Genomic DNA, 18,570 nt, shown 5'->3' with positions numbered 1-18,570 from the left:
ATATATAAATTATTTGGCAGTGTAAGTAGGAGTGTTTGAGAAAATGTCTACTGCTGCTGTTAGAATGTCTGTACAGAAGAGGTGTTTGAAGCTACAGATGCAGTGACTGTACATTAGTGAATAAGAAGGTGGCTTTCTGTGTCTGTACAGGGAACATACACTGTATCTGTGGATAATGAGCAGAACCCTCTTTGCATCTTACTGAGTTGGGGAAAGTAGTTGGGAAAAGTTCGGTAGGAAAGAAGCACAGGAGTGAGATGTTCCGTGTGATTCCTCCCCGACAGCATTTCTAGCAGAGAGAACAGCAGCCGTGTGTAAGATCTGGCAGAGGGGCAGCAACCTCCTCACTGACATGAGTGGAACCAATCAGATGAGACAGAGGGAGGAGAGCAGCCCAAGCCTCACCCTCCTGGGAAAATTCAACTGAGCAAACTTGAAGAGCAGCTCTCATTGTCTGCAGCCAGGACAGGACAGTGCCTGAGAGCTACTGATATAATGAAGAGCAAACAGGGGCATCGTTACATTTCACTTTCAGCAGCTCTGGGAAACACTGACTTCTGTGAGTCTGACTCAGCCCCGTGTCTCTCCTAAAGGAACCTGCCCAATTCACCAGCAGCACCGACACCTTTGCACCTTGGCACTGAGACCCATCAGGCTGCAACTTCTTTTCCCACAAATCTAAAGATTCTCCATTTGCAACTTTCCTTGGAACAAAAGGCAATTTGCAACTTTGTATTGAGAATTCTGGATACCTGCAACTTTGTATTTCTGGTCAGCTCTGTCTGTCTGTCTGGAACTTCACCTTCAAAGCTCAGTTACCTGGATTCCAGCAAAGCTTTTTTTTTAATTGAGCAAAGAGCTGACATTCTAGTTACTCGTCTTCTGAATCCGGACACCTGCGACTTTGTCTTTTTGAAAGCTGGTTACCTGCAACTGAATTCTAAGGAACACACATCTGGGGATTTGCAACTTTCTATTCTTCATACTCAGAAGGGAGCGACTTGGTTAACTGTATCTCCACTGCAAGGAGGGTTTAACGGGCAGTTGGGGGAGAGAAATAAGGGGCAGTTGGAGAGGGCAATTAAGGGGGCTGTTAGGGAAGAGGATTAGGTGGCAGTTAGGGAAGACATTTAAGTGGCAGTTAAAAGGGTATAAAGGGGCAGTTAGGGAAGAGGATTAAGTGGCAGTTAGGGAAGAGGGTTAAGGGGCAGTTAGGAAAGAGGGTTAAGGGGCAGTTAGGGAAGAGGGTTAAGGGGCAGTTAGGGAAGGTGATTAAGTGGCAGTTAGGGAAGAGGATTAAGGGGCAGTTAGGGAAAAGGATTAACTAACAGTTAGGGAAGAGGATTAAGGGGCAGTTAGGGAAGGTGATTAAGGGGCAGTTAGGGAAGGGGTTTAAGGGGCAGTTAGGGAAGAGGATTAAGGGGCAGTTAGGGAAGAGGATTATAAAGTGGTTAGGGAAGGGGTTTAAGTGGCCTGTAGGAGAGTATAAATCGCATTAGATCAGAGCAAATGCCCCAGCTGTGGATGTGAAGCTCATGGACACCAGTGGAATTTACAACATGTCCTATGAGCAGAACGTCAGTGCCCCCTCTGATGCCCTCAATGTGGTTTCTCCCAGAGTCGGCAGCCCCCCCACCATCCCAGCTGTCATGTTCGTATTCGGGGTGGTAGGTAACCTGATCGCGATTATCGTGCTGTGCAAGTCGAGGAAGGAGCAGAAGGAGAGCACGTTCTACACGTTGGTTTGCGGTTTGGCTCTAACCGACCTGCTGGGCACGTGCCTGGTGAGCCCGGTGACTATTGCCACTTACATGCGGGGCCAGTGGCCGGGGGGAGAAGCCCTGTGCGAGTACAGCTCCTTCATCCTCCTCTTCTTCGGTCTGTCCGGTCTGAGCATCATCTGCGCCATGTCCATCGAGCGCTACCTGGCCATTAACCACGCCTACTTCTACAATCACTATGTGGATAAGAAACTGGCGGGACTCACGCTCTTCGCTATCTACGTGTCCAACGTGTTGTTCTGCGCTCTGCCCGGCATGGGCCTCGGCAAGTCCACCCTCCAGTATCCCAGGACCTGGTGCTTCATTGACTGGAGAACCAACGTTTCGCGGCACGCGGCTTTCTCCTATATGTACGCGGGGTTCAGCTCGTTCCTCATCCTCGCCACGGTGCTGTGCAATGTGCTAGTGTGCGTGGCGCTAATCCGAATGCACCGCCAGTTTGTGCGCAGGACTTCGCTGGGGACCGACAACCGGATGAGCGACTTCAAGAGACGCCGGAGCTTCGGGAGGATGGCGGGGGCTGAGATCCAGATGGTCATCGTTCTTATCGGGACGTCTGTGGTGGTTGTGATCTGCTCGACCCCCCTAGTGGTGAGTTGTTCCCCAAGTAACACGAGCAGCTGCTCCCAAACTCACTATAGTCACTGTGCTCAGAGCTCTCTCTTTAGCGCTTACATTAAAGGGATACTGTCATGGGAAAACATGTTTTTTTCAAAACGCATCAGTTAATAGTGCTGCTCCAGCAGAATTCTGCACTGAAATCCATTTCTCAAAAGAGCAAACAGATTTTTTTATATTCAATTTTGAAATCTGACATGGGGCTAGACATTTTGTCAATTTCCCAGCTGCCCCAGTCATGTGACTTGTGCCTGCACTTTCGGAGAGAAATGCTTTCTGGCAGGCTGCTGTTTTTCCTTCTCAATGTAACTGAATGTGTCTCAGTGGGACATGGGTTTTTACTATTGAGTGTTGTTCTTAGATCTACCAGGCAGCTGTTATCTTGTGTTAGGGAACTGCTATCTAGTTACCTTCCCATTGTTCTTTTGTTTGGCTTCTGGGGGGGAAGTAAAGAGTAATTGAAGTTTATCAGAGCACAAATCACATGACTTGGGGCAGCTGGGAAACTGACAAAATGTCTAGCCCCATGTCAGATTTCAAAATTGAATATAAAAAAATCTGTTTGCTCTTTTGAGAAATGGATTTCAATGCAGAATTCTGCTGGAGCAGCACTATTAACTGATTCATTTTGGATTTTTTTTTTCCCATGACAGTATCCCTTTAATGAAAGGGGCAAATGTTGCTACAGGTCACATCAGGTTGCTATGGGTTACTGCACCTGGGCAAATACATATGGAGTTTATCTGCTTGGTCACTGCTCTTTTAACTCTTTCCCTTCCTGTGCTAAAGACAGTGCTAAGTGTGTGCCCCAATCACAGCCCTGAACTCTCACTTTGCATTGGTCACTGCTCTTTTAACTCTTTCCTTCCCTGTGCTAATGACAGGGCATAAGTGTGTGCCCCAAATTCAGTCCTGCGCTCTCTCTTTGTATTGGTCATTGTTTTTTTTTAACTCTTTCTTTTCCTATGCCAAGGGCAGTGCTAAGAGTGTGCCCCCAGCTCAGCCCTGCACTCTCATTTTGCATTGGTCGCTGCTCTTTTAACTCCTTGCCAAAAGGAAGGAAACGTTTCCCTTCTATCCATCTAGTCCATATTCTCGCTCTCTCTTTTATGCTTTAACTGGGACAAATATTTTTTTGAGATCTGCAATTCGCATTGCCGCCATCCTTGTGTTACGTTTCCTATTATCTACCGACAAGCCTGCATGTGTCAGAGGGTGCAGGGAAGTGTAGTTGAGCAGCAGCTGAAAAAACACTCACTAGCGGTAGAGGTTGCCTTTTTTTTGTGGTTATTAAAATATAAGTCAACTACAAGAGGTCCTCTGCACTCAACCCATTATAAATATAATTATAAAATAAAATATATATTTATAATGGGTTGAGTGCAGAGGACCTCTTGTAGTTGACTATATGTATTTTGTGGTCACACCCTCATTGCACCCCCGCCTAATGGTTTTTAAAAAATAGTGGTGAGCACAACTTTCCCTTGTTTATTAAAATATCAGAAAATCACAACAGTTCTTCAATTATCAAATGCCTTCTACCCCGCCCCCTGTAAACTTGCAATACACAAATGCAGTTGGCACTGTTTAGTTATTACCGTCTTCATTTTTAACCAAAACATACTTTTTACCTTTCATACATAAAGCGAGCTTGAATAGAGAGACAGACATTTTTACCAGTGCAGGGCAACAGTACATTATACATGAATTACTTTAAAAAAAAAAAAATGAAACTTCCATTTTTTTGGTGTTATTGTTCCTTTAAATACACAAAACAACATATTTAATATAGAACTTCAACTTAAAGGTTAGTTCCACTTTAGGGATGTGAGTCCTTTCTGGTGGCAGTTTGCCGTTTGCAGCAGTTTCACTGATAGTGGCCAATCTTCCCCCAAATACACCGTTTCATAGTGAGGCTGCAGGGCGGCCCCTGGGAATTGTAAGAACCAGAATCATTCCAAACCTTCCCAGATCTCGCCCATGCGTTACTGTCCTGGCACAAGTCCACACTATAAAAAGTCTGTGCAGAAAATTTTCGCTGAGCCAGAAGTTTGTAGGTCTCATGTTTTCTTAAGCGAAATGAGTGTCATTGAAAGCTCAGATGTTTTCTCTGCGGTAAATTCCAGGCAAGGCAACATTCTCTGGGGGATAAAAAGTTGACAAGTCTGTGCTGCTGAGGATTCAAGAGTTCAGCTCTCCGTATTCGGAGAAAATGCTTTCCTGGCCAACATCAAACACTGTAGGTGTCCCAAAATGCTTAATTCTTTCACTGTTGTTAGTGGAGTACCGCAGGGCTCTGTACTAGGTCCCTTGCTTTTCAACTTGTTTATTAATGACCTGGAGGTGGCCATTGAAAGTACTGTTTCTATTTTTGCAGATGATACTAAATTGTGCAGAACTATAGGTTCCATGCAGGATGCTGCCACTTTGCAGAGTGATTTGTCTAAACTGGAAAACTGGGCAGCAAACTGGAAAATGAGGTTCAATGTTGATAAATGCAGGTTATGCACTTTGGCAAAAATAATATAAATGCAAGTTATACACTAAATGGCAGTGTGTTGGGAGTTTCCTTAACTGAGAAGGATCTAGGGGTCTTTGTAGATAACACGTTGTCTAATTCTGGGCAGTGTCATTCTGTGGCCACTAAAGCAAATAAAGTTCTGTCTTGTATAAAAAAGGGCATTAACTCAAGGGATGAAAACATAATTATGTCTCTTTATAGGTCCCTGGTGAGGCCTCATCTGGAGTATGCAGTTCAGTTTTGGACTCCAGTCCTTAAGAGGGATATAAATGAGCTGGAGAGAGTGCAGAGACTAAGTGCAACTAAATTGGTTAGAGGGAGGGAAGACTTAAATTATGAGGGTAGACTGTCAAGGTTGGGGTTGTTTTTTCTGGAAAAAAAGGCATTTGTGAGGGGACATGATTACACTTTACAAGTACATTAGAGGACATTATAGACAAATAGCAGGGGACCTTTTTACCCATAAAGTGGATCACCGTACCAGAGGCCTCCCCTTTAGACTAGAAGAAAAGAACTTTCATTTGAAGCAACGTAGGGGGTTCTTCACAGTCAGGACAGTGAGGTTGTGGAATGCACTGCCGGGTGATGTTGTGATGCTGATTCAGTTAATGACTATAAGAGGGACTTGGATGATTTTTTGGACAGACATAATATCAAAGGCTATTGTGAAACTAAACTCTATAGTTAGTATAGATATAGGTATATAGAATTTAATTAAAAGTAGGGAGGGGTGTGTGTATGGATGCTGGGTTTTCATTTGGAGGGGTTAAACTTGATGGACTTTGTCTTTTTTCAACCCAATTTAACTATGTAACTATGTAACTTCCCCCTTCTTTCTAAGTAGAGCTCTGGCACAGTCAGTTTCAGTAAAAATCCCAAATTAGATCATTAACATGTCTGAGGTTCCTCCTTGTGGCCCTGTATTTGCTCAGAGCCCGCCTTAACTGTAAGATGTTCATTAACACAATATTATATCCATCGCCTCTCTCTATACTACACCGAGGAGAATAAATAATCAGACCCCAAATCTCTACCCATTCTGCTTCAGGCCCCCCTAAATGAACCAGCCCCAAACTTTGGCACAGAATTCCGGGTATCACCAGAGAAAGTGGGCATTGGCACTACCTTAAAGGACCAGTAACATCAAAAAAATGTTTTAAAATAATTTGTTAGTATACATCGTAAAAGAAAAACACGAAGACACAATTAAACTTTAAAATCGCAAAGTCTTTATTAAGAAATAACTTACCGAAATTCCGCTTCAGAACAGGCGATCCATTGTGCGGCGCTTGATTTCTCCTCCCTGCCTTCCTTATCGGAGATAGCCAGGGAGGAGAAATTGAGCGCCGCACGATGGATGATCGCCTTTTCTGAAGAGGAGCGCAAGCGGAGTATCTGTAAATTATTTCGTAATAAAAACTTTGCGATTTTAAACTTTCATTTGCCTTGGTGTTTTTTTTTTTCGATGAATACTAACAATTTTTTTTTTGTTGTTACTGGTCCTTTAAGCCACAAAGAAACAGGAGAAGCAGTTGCATCAGTCCTGTGTGTTTTGATTCCTGCGGGTTTTACTGATCACTGATATCCAACCACATTGTGTGACTAATCCCTATGGATAATGAATAATAAATGACACTCCAGTAAAAGGAGACAAGAGGTGCAGGGAGCCTAATGCAAGACTGAGATCTCCTCCTCTTCAGCAGTGGTTGCATAAAGAATCTGCATGCTGCAAGGCTGTACAGAAAGCAGTGCAGTCTGCAGCGTGTATCTACATTCATTTATATAATTCTGCTCTAACTGCCCAGGGTTTCTATACCCGTCTGGCTCCGTTGCTAGATAGAGAAGCCAGTTTGGTAAGGGAGATACTACTGTTCATCCCCCTGTCGAGCCAGTTTTCCAGGTTAGCTGCTGCTCCCCGGCTTTATTATACAAATTAGTGAGGGAGTTCAGCTTGTCTTAATTAAACCTCTTTGTTTTTTTTTACATGCACTGATGCCAAGATAAACAAGTTTGTATTTGGGCAACTGGCTGATGGGTTATGTACAGAGTGAAATCAAGTATAGTTACCAGCGTGCACACCCGGGCTCTCCAAGTCGTATGGTGCCCAGCCGAGAAGGCTACGGAATCCTCCAGACTTCGTGAGTAAATAAATTCGGGTCTTCGTTGCAAGTAGGGACAACCCTTGCTGTATTTTATTTGCGTGATGCAACGTTTCGGGGTGATCCCCTTTGTCAAGCAAGGGTTGTCCCTGCTTGCTACTGTGTGCCGGTGGAATTTATTTACTTATGTACAGAGTGCTCAGCATCTTCATGCCAGTGGTTAAGGGATGCAAACAGGTATGGGATCCGTTATCTGGACCCATTATCCAGAAAGCTCCGAATTACGGAAAGGCTTTCTCCCATAGACTCCATTTTATCCAAAGAATCCAAATTTTTTAAACTGATTCCTCTTTCTCTGTAATAATAAAACAGTACCTTGTATCCTAACTAATATATAATTAATCCTTATTGGAGGCAAAATTGGCCTATTGGGTTTATTTAATGTTTACATGATTTTCTAGCAGACTTTGAAGATCCAGATTACGGAAAGATCCCTTATCCGGCAAACCCCAGGTCCCGAGCATTCTGGATAACGGGTCCCATACCTGTAAATTGTGTGTATGTATGTATATATATATATATATATATATATTTCATTATCAAATGGCCCACAGATACCCTTAATCCTTCCCCTGCCTGCCGTTAGGAATGCTCTGGGGCATTGCTGCAGTTTGGAATGCTCTGGGACATTGCTGCCGTTAGGAATGCTCTTGGACATTGTTTTGGGAAGCACCATTCTACTGACAGAGGTGGCAAGGAATAAGGGGAGACCGACTCTGGTGCCATGGCAGCAGGGACAGCCTTCATTAAACATACATGGCTGGCCATAATGGGAGAAATTAGTAGGCGGCTCTTTCATCCTTCTTTGTGCTGCTGCTTGTAAATCACCATTGTACTTATGTCAGACACTTCAAAGTAACTATTGTAGTGCCGAGAGAACTGTACTGCTGCAATGAGTGTGATACAGGCAGTCAGCGTTCAAGGACTTACACATGCCAAGTACTTTGATATCAGATGGAATTCTTTGAAATGGGTTCTTAGAAATGCAGGGGAATGTATTTTTCTTGCAGCGCAGCTCAATGTGCAGCTTTAGTTGGCCAGGAAGTGACTATTGCAAAGAAAAACTGCTGCACCCACATGTTACTCCCAGGAGCCTCGCTCAGGTGATTGTGAGAGATTCTGCAGGTACCGGTCCTGGAATAAACAAGTATGTGACTAGCCAGCAGCCAATCACAGCACCAATCTGACTCCTTTCCCTCCCCCACTGCCCCATTATGGTGGTGGCACACACTGCTACTTGGGGAGATTAGTAGCCCAGCAACAAATCGCTTATTCAGGCAACTAATCTCCCCAAAATGCCTTTCCGCTGGCTAGAATGTAAGTCGCCGGCGGGATGGCACTCGATTTGCATTGGCTTTCTGAAGTCGCCAGAAGTTTCCTCGTGAGTCAACTTCGCGTGACTTCGGAAAATGAAGCGCTCCGAGTGCCATCCCACCGGCGATTTCCATTCTAGCCAGCGGGAAGGCATTTAGGGGAGATCAGTCGACAGAAGAAGATGCGATTTGTCGTTAGGTGACTAATCTCCCCAAGTAGCCACTTCTGCCACCACCCTAAGGGTCAGGGTACATGCTCAGATTCAGGGATATTAGTCGCCCGGCAACAAATCTCCTCTTCTTCGGGGCGACTAATCTTCCCGAACTGCCTCCCAACTTCGGAAAACGTATCGCTCTGAGTGCCACCCCACTGGCGAATTACATTCTAGCCGGCGGGAGGCAGTTTGGGAAGATTAGTCGCCCCGAAGAAGAGGAGATTTGTCTCCGGACGACTAATATCCCTGAATCTGAGTGTGTGCCCTGACCCTAAATGTTTTGCATTCTTGTCTTACGTGATCTGTTCTGCATAACTGCTTCCATGTGGCCAACATGGGTAGATCTTAGGGACATCTCACTCTCCCTAAAAACCTCAAAGCCAAGGCTTCACAACCCTGAGCCTATAATTCTATCTGGGCTATCAATATTCCTAATAATCACCCAAAAAGTATTACCTTATCCTAGGGTCACTGTAATATGTCACTGTAATTCCTCTTCAAGTTTAACCCCCAACTCTCTGTGTTGTAACTTTCCGATTTGCATTCATGAAACAATGTAATCGCTATTGAGAACAGTACCCGTCTGTTTATATTCCCTGCACCACTGGTTCTGACTCCTAACTGTGTAGCAGAAGCCAGCTGAAACAAACTTTAGAAGTAGGAAGTTGGAGCAAGTGCAGAGAATAAAAATAAGAAGAAACCCGTATATTGGAAAGCTTCTTAAAATTATTATTTTTGCGGTACGTATTAAAAGTTTTTGGGTGGAGATCCCCTTAATTAGGACAATTTGATTGCTTTCCCTATTGTATGTTTTTTGTTTTCATCCTGTAAATACCCTTGGGCAGAACTAGCTCATAGTTTTCCACTCGTTCAGATAAATATTAACCAAACACCAGATAAGGGAGTTTAGAAGCAAGGGCCACATTCTCCTGTGAGGCCTGACATAGTGATTAATAGAGGGATAATCACTGCGCATGAAATATTGCTCTTCGATGGAGTCTGATTGGCTGGCATTGTGCCCTATGGCTGCTGTTTGTTCCAGGGTGATAGAAGCCAGCTGGGATCATTTGTTTTTGTCAAAATTGTTACCTTGGGTGTTTTTTTTCCATGTTTTGATACCCACAAATATTTACAGATCCGCCCCAAGTTACGATATAGTAATATTTTATCCTCGTGTTTTTCTATGTCATGTTTACTTAACATTGCACGGCAGCCAATAAGCAACTAAGTCACAATGTTTTAGGGATGTGAAACAGAGAATATGTACCGGTTGTATCACAACTCCCAAAGGAAGGTGAGACCAGGTTAACCACAAAGCTTCAGGGGAAAATAAGAAGTTATTTTTTCTAATTATTGTTTATTAAGTTTATTACACAGCCATGTACAATGGGGATCAGGAAAAAGAAATGTAAAATGAAATGGCTAGTCTTTCTTTATTCTGTATTCTCCATTTGTAGTTGCCAAATGAAAATTGTATAACATCAGGTGAATACTTTGCTTAATTTCTGCAAAGGTATTAATGACACACAAAGATGACAATTGCCATTGTTTATTCTCGCTCACATCATTCCTTAGCATTGCCCATCTTTTTTCTGTAGTGTTAGAATTATTTTAAAGGAGAAGGAAAGGCTAAAACTAAGTAAGCTTTATCAGAAAGGTCTATATAAATACACCAGTAAACCTGTAAACAAGTAATGCTGCTCTGAGCCCTCTGTCAAAAGAAACACAGCATTTGTTTCCTTCTATTGTGTACTCATGGGCTTCTGTATCAGACTTCCTGTTTTCAGCTTAAACCTCCAGGGCTTGGGCTTGAGCATGCTCAGTTTGCTCCTCTCGCCGTCTTCCCCTCCCTTTTCCCCCCTCCCCTCCCTGCTGTAATCTGAGCCCAGAGCTATGACTGAGCAGGGAGAGACTTGGGCAGGAAGTGATGTCACACCAAGCTAATATGGCAGCTGCTATCCTAAACAAACAGAGAGCTTCTAGAGCTGTTTACTCAAATATGGTAAAACATTCTACAGAATAAATATAGTGTTATATCTTGGACTATTGTGGCTAATCAATTGGCAATAAACTTCTTCAGTAGCTTTCCTTCCCCTTTAAAGAAGAAGAACAAAGGCCATGGCCTGAGGGTAAAAAAGGTTTGATGTCATTGTGGTGTAGCCATCACATCAACAGATATAGGTTCTTCTAGGAGCTAGGTTTGTTACTAGGGCTTTATACAGTGGACAGAGAGTTAGAAACCTTTGACAAAACCAAATAAAAGAAGGATCGGTTGTGAGCTTAAGTAAACTGAGTCTCTACGCAGAATATAGAACATATTTGAGATGTAATATCTCTCTTTTTTCCGTCTTTCTTCATGTAAACTGGTGTTTTCGAAAGATAGAAGGGCTTCGCGGTGGAGGAAGCAATATGTTTCCTTTCTTTCCAAGCTGTGGTTAAAGGGCACAGTTGCACAAAAGGATTGGCCATATTTGGTGAAGAGCATAAGTCAATGTTCACGTTTTAATATTCTGTTGCCTTCTGGAAGAGTCATTGAGCTGGGGAGGAGAATACCTGCAGAATCAAGACCCTAGATGGGGTTCATTGTTTGCTCTCAATGTTTAATGTCTTCAAAATAAGCTTACTCAGTGGCAGGGTAGCAAGTAACATACTACAGGGTCATTGGTAGATTAAAAGCACACCTGCTATTGTATCATCTTCAGCCTTTTGATGGGGCTGTATAGGACCTGCATTTGCTACAGGCAGTTGACTGTGAAGAGTACTGAAAGTTTATAGAGCAGGAGAAGCCATTATTTACTATAGTACAGATATTGTATATGTGATATGGTTGGTACAGCCCAGTAGTTCCAGTAGTAGCAACATAATACCCCATTAAATGTTCAGCTCTTGCCCCCTGGAGACCTACAATTATCAAACAAACAACTCCGTGTCCATGTTTGCAGAAAAATGTGTGTGTGTCGTTGCCATTGGTTAATAGCAATTTTTAACCTCCCCCATCTCACCCTATTTGACGGATTCTGCAAATCATGACGACAAGCTCCACCCCTTCCGTGTAGTCACTAGTGTAGGCAGTGTATAAAAGTGTGGGCTTGTGGTGCTAGATCAGTGGTTGTTTCATTGTGTGCCTGGCCAACTTTGGGGGGTCTCACAACATTTGTTTGGAAGGCTAAGCCTGAAGGCCAGTTAGGGACACATTTGGGAAGGATACCAATTTAATCCCCTTAATATTCCTGAAAGGCTATCATTGGGGTCAATTAATTTCATGGAATTATGCCGAGAGCCTGATACAGAAAATATATAGACACATTGTCCTTTTGCATAACTCAGGGACCTAAAAATCCCTTGTGTGCCATTAATATCACCTTAAAGGGATCCTGTCATCGGAAAACATGTTTTTTTTTCAAAACACATCAGTTAATAGTGCTACTCCAGCAGAATTCTGCACTGAAATCCATTTCTCAAAAGAGCAAACAGATTTTTTTATATTCAATTTTAAAAATCTGACATGGGGCTAGACATATTGTCAATTTCCCAGCTGCCCCTGGTCATCTGTTCACCTTTAAATGAACTTTTAAGGGGCAGATTTATCAAGGGTCAAATTTCGAGTTCATGGGAGTTATTTTAAACTCCCATAAACTCACATGAACTTGAAAATCGACCAATTGCAATTTATTATAAAAATCGAATTTTTCAAACTTGGGTGAATAGGATCAACCCGCAAACTCGAATCAAATTTTAAAACTCAATTCCATTTTTTTTCCTCTGGAAATAACTCGAAGGCTGCAAACAACTCCAAATTGATCCCAGGACATCTTCCATAGGCTAAACAGCAATTCGGAAAAGTTTAAGGTGGCGAGTAGGAGAATTCAAATTCTTAAAGGGCTAGTGTATGATAAATTTCTAAATCAAATCGAATTTTAGCAACTCCCTAGTCAAATTTGAACGTTTTGGCCATAATATATTTTTTTTAATTTTCAGTTCGACCCTTGATAAATCTGCCCCTAAGTATGACACAGAGAGTAATTAATATTCAGAGACAATTTGCAATTGGTTTTCATTTGTGTATTATTTGTGGTTTTTGAGTTATTTTGCTTTTTATTCAGCAGCTCTCCAGTTTGCAATTTCAGCTTTTGGTGGCTAGGGTCCAAATTACCCTAGCAACCATGTAATGATTTGAATAAGAGACTGTGATATGAATAGGAGAGGCCTGAATAAAAATATGAGCAATAAAATAAATGTGTAGCCTTACAGAGCATTTGTTTTTTTAGATAGTCAGTGACCCCCATTTAAAAACTGGAAACCGTTAAAAAGAAAACAGAAAAAAATTCAAAAACTTGAAAAAATAAATAATGAAGACCAATTGAAAAGTTGCTTAGAAATAGCCATTCTATAACATACTGAAAGTTAACTTAAAGGGGAAACACCCCGTCAAACAATAATACTGTACGTGATCAGGCGGATATTTAGAAGAAACATCAAGACATAAAAATTTAACAAGAGAAGAGCTGAACAAGCTTAAACTAGAAATAGTTTTGTTGGAAAATGTATAGAATAAACCACTTGAAAGTTTAAGACGCTTGAGTTATGATACAGTCGGCGTTCATGTAAAAGCTTGCCAGTGTGGTGCCTTCATACATCCGCAGCATTTATAATAAAGCAAAGCAATTAAAGCAAACGCTACCATCTTTTAATAATATAATCCTTTTTATGCCATGTCCCGAAACCTCCCTACACACAGACGGATATCACCCCAGGCAGTAGCTTCCCAATATATTTAATGAGAGAAAAGAACAGACTAGGAGTATATATTTCCTGCGTTCGAATATGTTCTGGAAATGGATCGTCTGCATCTGGGAGGCTAATTCAATTGGATTATGATGCGCCTGTTATTCGAATTTCTTTAGCAATATCTTTGCTGCTTTTGCACATTTCCTTTCCCCGCAAGGTCTGATGAATCCATAAATCCCCTCCCAGAAACAGGTACATGTCTATATGTAATCTGTTGTTATTTATTGCTTTATCTAAATCACTGCTTTTCTGACTCCTGAAACACAGACAATTTGCTTTTTAGAAATCCGGAGCCTCGGTCCCAAGGGACGACATTCCCGCTTTCACTTTAAGCACTGGGATGGCTCACCTTTAGGCTGGGGTCACACAAGGAATTACGGCTTGTTCTTTCATGTCAGCAAATGGTGTTAAAAGCAGCGTTTCTCAAATTGCTTGGAATGTCGGTTCAATCAAAAGGGATTGAGAAATGTCACTCAGTGCAGTAGGGTTAAAGAATTCATTTGGCTTCACAAAAGCGGAATGTTTGCTAATAGCAGGAAACTATTAAGTGGATTCGGTCAGGACTGATTGGAAGCAGCTGCCATCTACTGGCCTGAAAAGCACCATTATTATCTACTACATTTGTCTATAGCAGGGATCCCCAACCTTTTTAACCGATGAGCAACATTCAGAAGTAAAAGGAGTTGGGGAGCAACACAAGCATGAAAAATGTTCTTGATGTGCCAAATAAGTGCTTTGATTGGCCATTTGGCAGCCCCTGTGTGGATTTACAGCTTACAGGAGATTCTGTTTAGCAATACTCCTGGTTTTTATACAACCAAAACTTGCCTCCAAGCCAGGAATTCAAAAATAATCACCTGATTTTGGGCCACTGGGAGCAACATCCAAGGGGTTGGAGAGCAACATGTTGCTCACGAGCTACTGGTTGGGGACCACTGGTCTATAGCATGAGCTGATGAAAAGAATTTACAGATTAAACAAAGGCCCGTTGATGATCTACAGCCCCCAATCCTGATAAGGTTTCCGGGCTATTTCCCTGGATTAAAATGTTAGTGCAGATGTTGAATTCTAAATATAACCGTTCACCCTGTTCACAAGTAAAGTCCACGGTTTTGAATTTCTGCGATTGTACGAGTAGATGGGGGGTCTGTGTTGCTCAATGCTGATGGCCACTTGTGCTTTCCGATCAGTTTGTAGTACAATTACACTGAATGCCAAGAGTCCTTTAACTTCAATAGCAATAGGACTCTGATTAGAGTTAAGGATGTTAAATGGTTGTTGAAGTGGCGTATGAAGCATTACCGACGAGTACAGTACTATGATGCTCTTGCCCAATGTGTCTCAACAGGCCGTACTTGGCAAGCAATAAAATTCTCACATAAGCCAATAAGTCAAGATGCCAAGAAAGCTACTCCGTGAAATCCATAAGTGGCATCTCCGGACTTGTTATTGGAAACTAGAACTGGCTGAGCAATCCCTTGTGGGATTTCATAAGCACCTGTACTGGCAGTAAAAAATTGGCCATGATTTGTAATCAGGAAAGCACAGACGCTATAAAGAAAGTCCGAGGCATACAGATTTTAGAAGTGTTACGATTTAAAGAGGAAACATGAGCAAAAATCAAGCCAGTTGTAAAGGGCAGAGGCAGCAAAAGTGTAGCTGTTCCAAGGCTGGAGCTATATAAAATAGAAACGCAGGTTATTTTCCAGATACTTCCCTGGTCTGCTAGTAGAAATTGTATCAAAAAAATTACTGCACCCTCAATAAATACTGAGAACACTCCACTTTTGCATTACAGACTCAATTTTCTTTTTGCCCGATGGAGCTAGTAAGTACATCTGAGAAGACCTCTGGTTTTTGTTGACACCACCTAAGATAATGCAACTGTTGGGGGCAGATTTATCAAAGGTCGAAGTGAAAATTAAAATTTGAAAATTAAAATTCCCAGCTAATTTTTGTGTACTTCGATTAGGGAATAGTCCAAATTCGATTCGAATTTGAAAAAAAATTGTACTGTCTTTAAAAATTCAACTTCAACCATTCGCCATCTGCCGAATTGCTGTTTTAGTCTATGGGAGACCACCTAGAACCTATTTGGAGTCAATTGGTGGACTTTGAAAAATCAAAGTGTTTTTTTTTTTTTTTGGAAAAACGTTGAATCAAACTATTACTTCGATTCATACCTATTCGGATTCAGATCATTCGATTGAAAACGAACCTGTTCGGCCAAAAAAAACTTTTAATTTCGGTTGGTCTTTTTGAATTCACTTTTCAAATTTGAAATTCGACCCTTGATAAATCTGCCCCTTGATCTCACGAACTTTAGAAAATACATCCCGGGGAATATTATATAAATTCCAGTCTCCAGAAAACCTGAAGCCATTGAATTTCATATAAGGAGCAAGCCAGGGCTGTAGAGTCAAGGGGTTTATTTGTTAAAGTCTGAATGCAAAAAAACTTGAAAAATTAGGGTTTTGTTGACTATAAAATTTGAATTTTTAGTGAAAAAAAAACGTGCATATTTGCATATACTCTGATGATGGAAAAAGTTTGAAACCAAAAATCCGGCATTTCATACCTGCCGAGGTTGTATATAAGTCAATGGGAGAAGTCCTGAAGATATCCTGATCTGCGCTGGGTTTCATGCAAAAATCTGAACATTTCCTGGTTTTCAGGCAAAAAACCAAATACAATCCAATTTTTCGGGCGGAAAATCCGAAAAATGTGTACGATTCTAAATTTTTTATGCTTTTCGTGATTTTTGCTAGTTTTTCCCGAACTGGATTTTTTCGGGAAAATGCATTGATAAATGAGGGGAAATAACCTGTGCGGATTTGGTCAGAGTGTATTTTAGAAAATCATGAGATAAATTTGGAGTAACTCCCCCATGTATCTCCATATGATTAACTGTTTGATGTTAGTAAACCAAATTATCCTCTTAAGGTCATGTGTTTGTATAGTGGCTGTGGGCATATCTACAAAGCCCGACAGTTCTTTCTCCTAATCTTTTGGAACTTCTGCATAAGAAATGGGATAAAAATTTAATTTTGGGATTCCTGAAATATTTCTTAATTCGCTTATATTTCACTCATATATAAATTATAAACAAAATGACACATTCATTCATGTTTTGTGTTTCCTTTGTCTTTCAGGTCCGTATTTTCATTAACCAGCTCTACCAGCCAGAGGTCGTGGAGAACATACCAAAGAATCCCGATCTACAGGCCATCCGAATTGCATCGGTCAATCCTATTCTAGATCCTTGGATTTATATCCTCCTCAGGAAGACTGTCTTAAGCAAACTGATAGAGAAAATCAAGTGCTTATTCTGTCGAATCGGTGTGAGCAGGAGACCACACTCCGCAGGAAGTTTGAACTGCAAAGAAGGAAGCAGAGCCTCCTCCGCTCTCTCCAGTCATTCCCCTTCATTTGTGTCCCGGGAGCTGAGAGAAGTCAGTTCAACTTCTCAGACTTTACTCTATCCTCTAGAACAGACTGATGGATTAAAAGGGAGCACTGTGTTGCCAGGGGTCATAATAGCCATTAACCTGCCTGGATCAACGGATAGGACGTTTCGGGGTTCTGATCAGTCCGTTTCTTCTCAGGGTCCAGATTCAGAGCAAGTGTCACTCGTGAACGAGACACAACCCACACAAGTAACTCAAAATGGCTCTTTGTCAAAGGGAAACCCACTCCGTGTCACATTTCCTAATGAAGCATTAGATTTATCAGGAAAATGTATATAGAACAATAAGGTAACCCTAGAGTGTTTAGGTAGAAGTTAAAATGAACATTGCACTCTTCTCCTTGATATTCATCATGACAAAGGCTTCATTTAATCCAATCATGGAATGATACTTTTAAGAGGCCGAGGTCTTTGAGTGATCTAGAAACATTTCTACTTGCTTCAGTCCATGGAATGGTGTTTGTCTCACCTTACGTAAGGATTTGCTATTTCTGACGTTATTACTTATAGCACTGGCACTTTTTTGAGAGGAAACGTGTCGCCTTCCTAAGGTGTTCATTTGCTTAAGGCTGACAGAAGAGAAAGTGTTGGGTGGATCCCAGTCGACCACTTTCCATTGACTATTTCTGGACAAAGCCAATTTGTCTGTTGTTATGACCTCAGCGTGTCTAAGGTTTAAAATGTGAATTTCAGTGGATAATCTATGTCTGCATTCGGAATGTAAATGTATTTATTGTCTTCTCTGTGAGAAGGGGTTTATTTTTAGATCTGAAAGCTTAGTAAATGAATTTTACATGCGTTATCCTCTTCGTTCTTCTAGAATGTCTTGAGGAGAACACTTAGGGGCAGATTTATCAAAGGTCGAGGGGAATTTTCGAATGAAAAAAATTCAAATTTCGAGCTATTTTTTGGGAATAGTCCAAATTCAATTCGAATTTGAAAAAAATGTAAAAATTCGATGTATGAATGAAAAATTCGACTTCGACCATTTGCCATCTAAAACCTGCCAAATTGCTGTTTTAGCCTATGGGGGACCTCCTAGAACCTATTTGTAGTCAATTTTAATTTTTGGGAAAAACTGCGAATCGAATTCCATTGAATACGCTATTCCTTCGATTCTAACTATTCGAATTTGGCTGAATACGGACCTATTTGACCCAAAAAAATTTGGGTTTGTCTTTTTGAATTTGAATTTCGAAGTTTTTCAGATTAGAAATTCGACCCTTGAATTTTCGAGTTTATTTTGTTGAAATTCAAATAGGGAATAGTTAAAATTCAGTTTTTAAAAAAATCCAAATTTGATTTTCAAAATATATCATGTGCTGGCCCTTTAAGAATTCAAATTCGACTATTCGCCACCTTAAACCTGCTGATTTAGCCCATGGGGGACATCCTGGGATGTCCCCCAGGGGCTTTTGGATTTTGGAGTTGTTTGCAGCCTTCCTGAAAATCAAGAGACTCAAAGTCGATTTGAGTTTGCAGGTCGATCCCATTCACCCGAACTTGAATAATTCGATTTTTTTTTTAAAAAATGTCGATTGGTCATTTTTTTCGAATTTCCGGTTCATGGGAGTTTTTACAAACTCCCATGAACTCGAAATTCGACCCTTGATAAATCTGCCCCAAAGAGTTCTAGATCAGGAATGCCCAATTTCATTCCATATTGTGGGAACAGAGTTTTTTTGAAAAAATTGTTGCTTCAAAGCTTC

General features: G+C 41.4%; 1 protein-coding gene across 1 annotated transcript; it reads left to right on the top strand.

Annotated features, from left to right (window-relative positions):
- The first annotated feature begins 237 nt into the window (after positions 1 to 237).
- ptger4.S (prostaglandin E receptor 4 S homeolog) lies at positions 238 to 17,715 on the top strand. Its single transcript, XM_018244508.2, has 2 exons — positions 238 to 2,372; positions 16,548 to 17,715. The coding sequence occupies exons 1-2, from the start codon at positions 1,536 to 1,538 to the stop codon at positions 17,139 to 17,141; spliced, it is 1,431 nt and encodes a 476-aa protein (XP_018099997.1). The 5' UTR covers positions 238 to 1,535; the 3' UTR covers positions 17,142 to 17,715.
- Positions 17,716 to 18,570: the final 855 nt, after the last annotated feature.

Source organism: Xenopus laevis, chromosome 1S (assembly GCF_017654675.1).
Source record: "Xenopus laevis strain J_2021 chromosome 1S, Xenopus_laevis_v10.1, whole genome shotgun sequence".
NCBI classification, from domain to species: Eukaryota; Metazoa; Chordata; class Amphibia; order Anura; family Pipidae; genus Xenopus; species Xenopus laevis.
This window is presented reverse-complemented; position numbering and strand designations above follow the sequence as displayed.

What these genes read in the sequence shown, in the direction of transcription:
- ptger4.S (XM_018244508.2), top strand. Translation starts at nt 1,536, where the DNA reads ATGGACACCAGTGGAATTTACAACATGTCCTATGAGCAGAACGTCAGT. An exon ending in TCTGCTCGACCCCCCTAGTG is followed by an intron (nt 2,373 to 16,547) that starts GTGAGTTGTTCC and finishes TTTGTCTTTCAG; the next exon opens with GTCCGTATTTTCATTAACCA.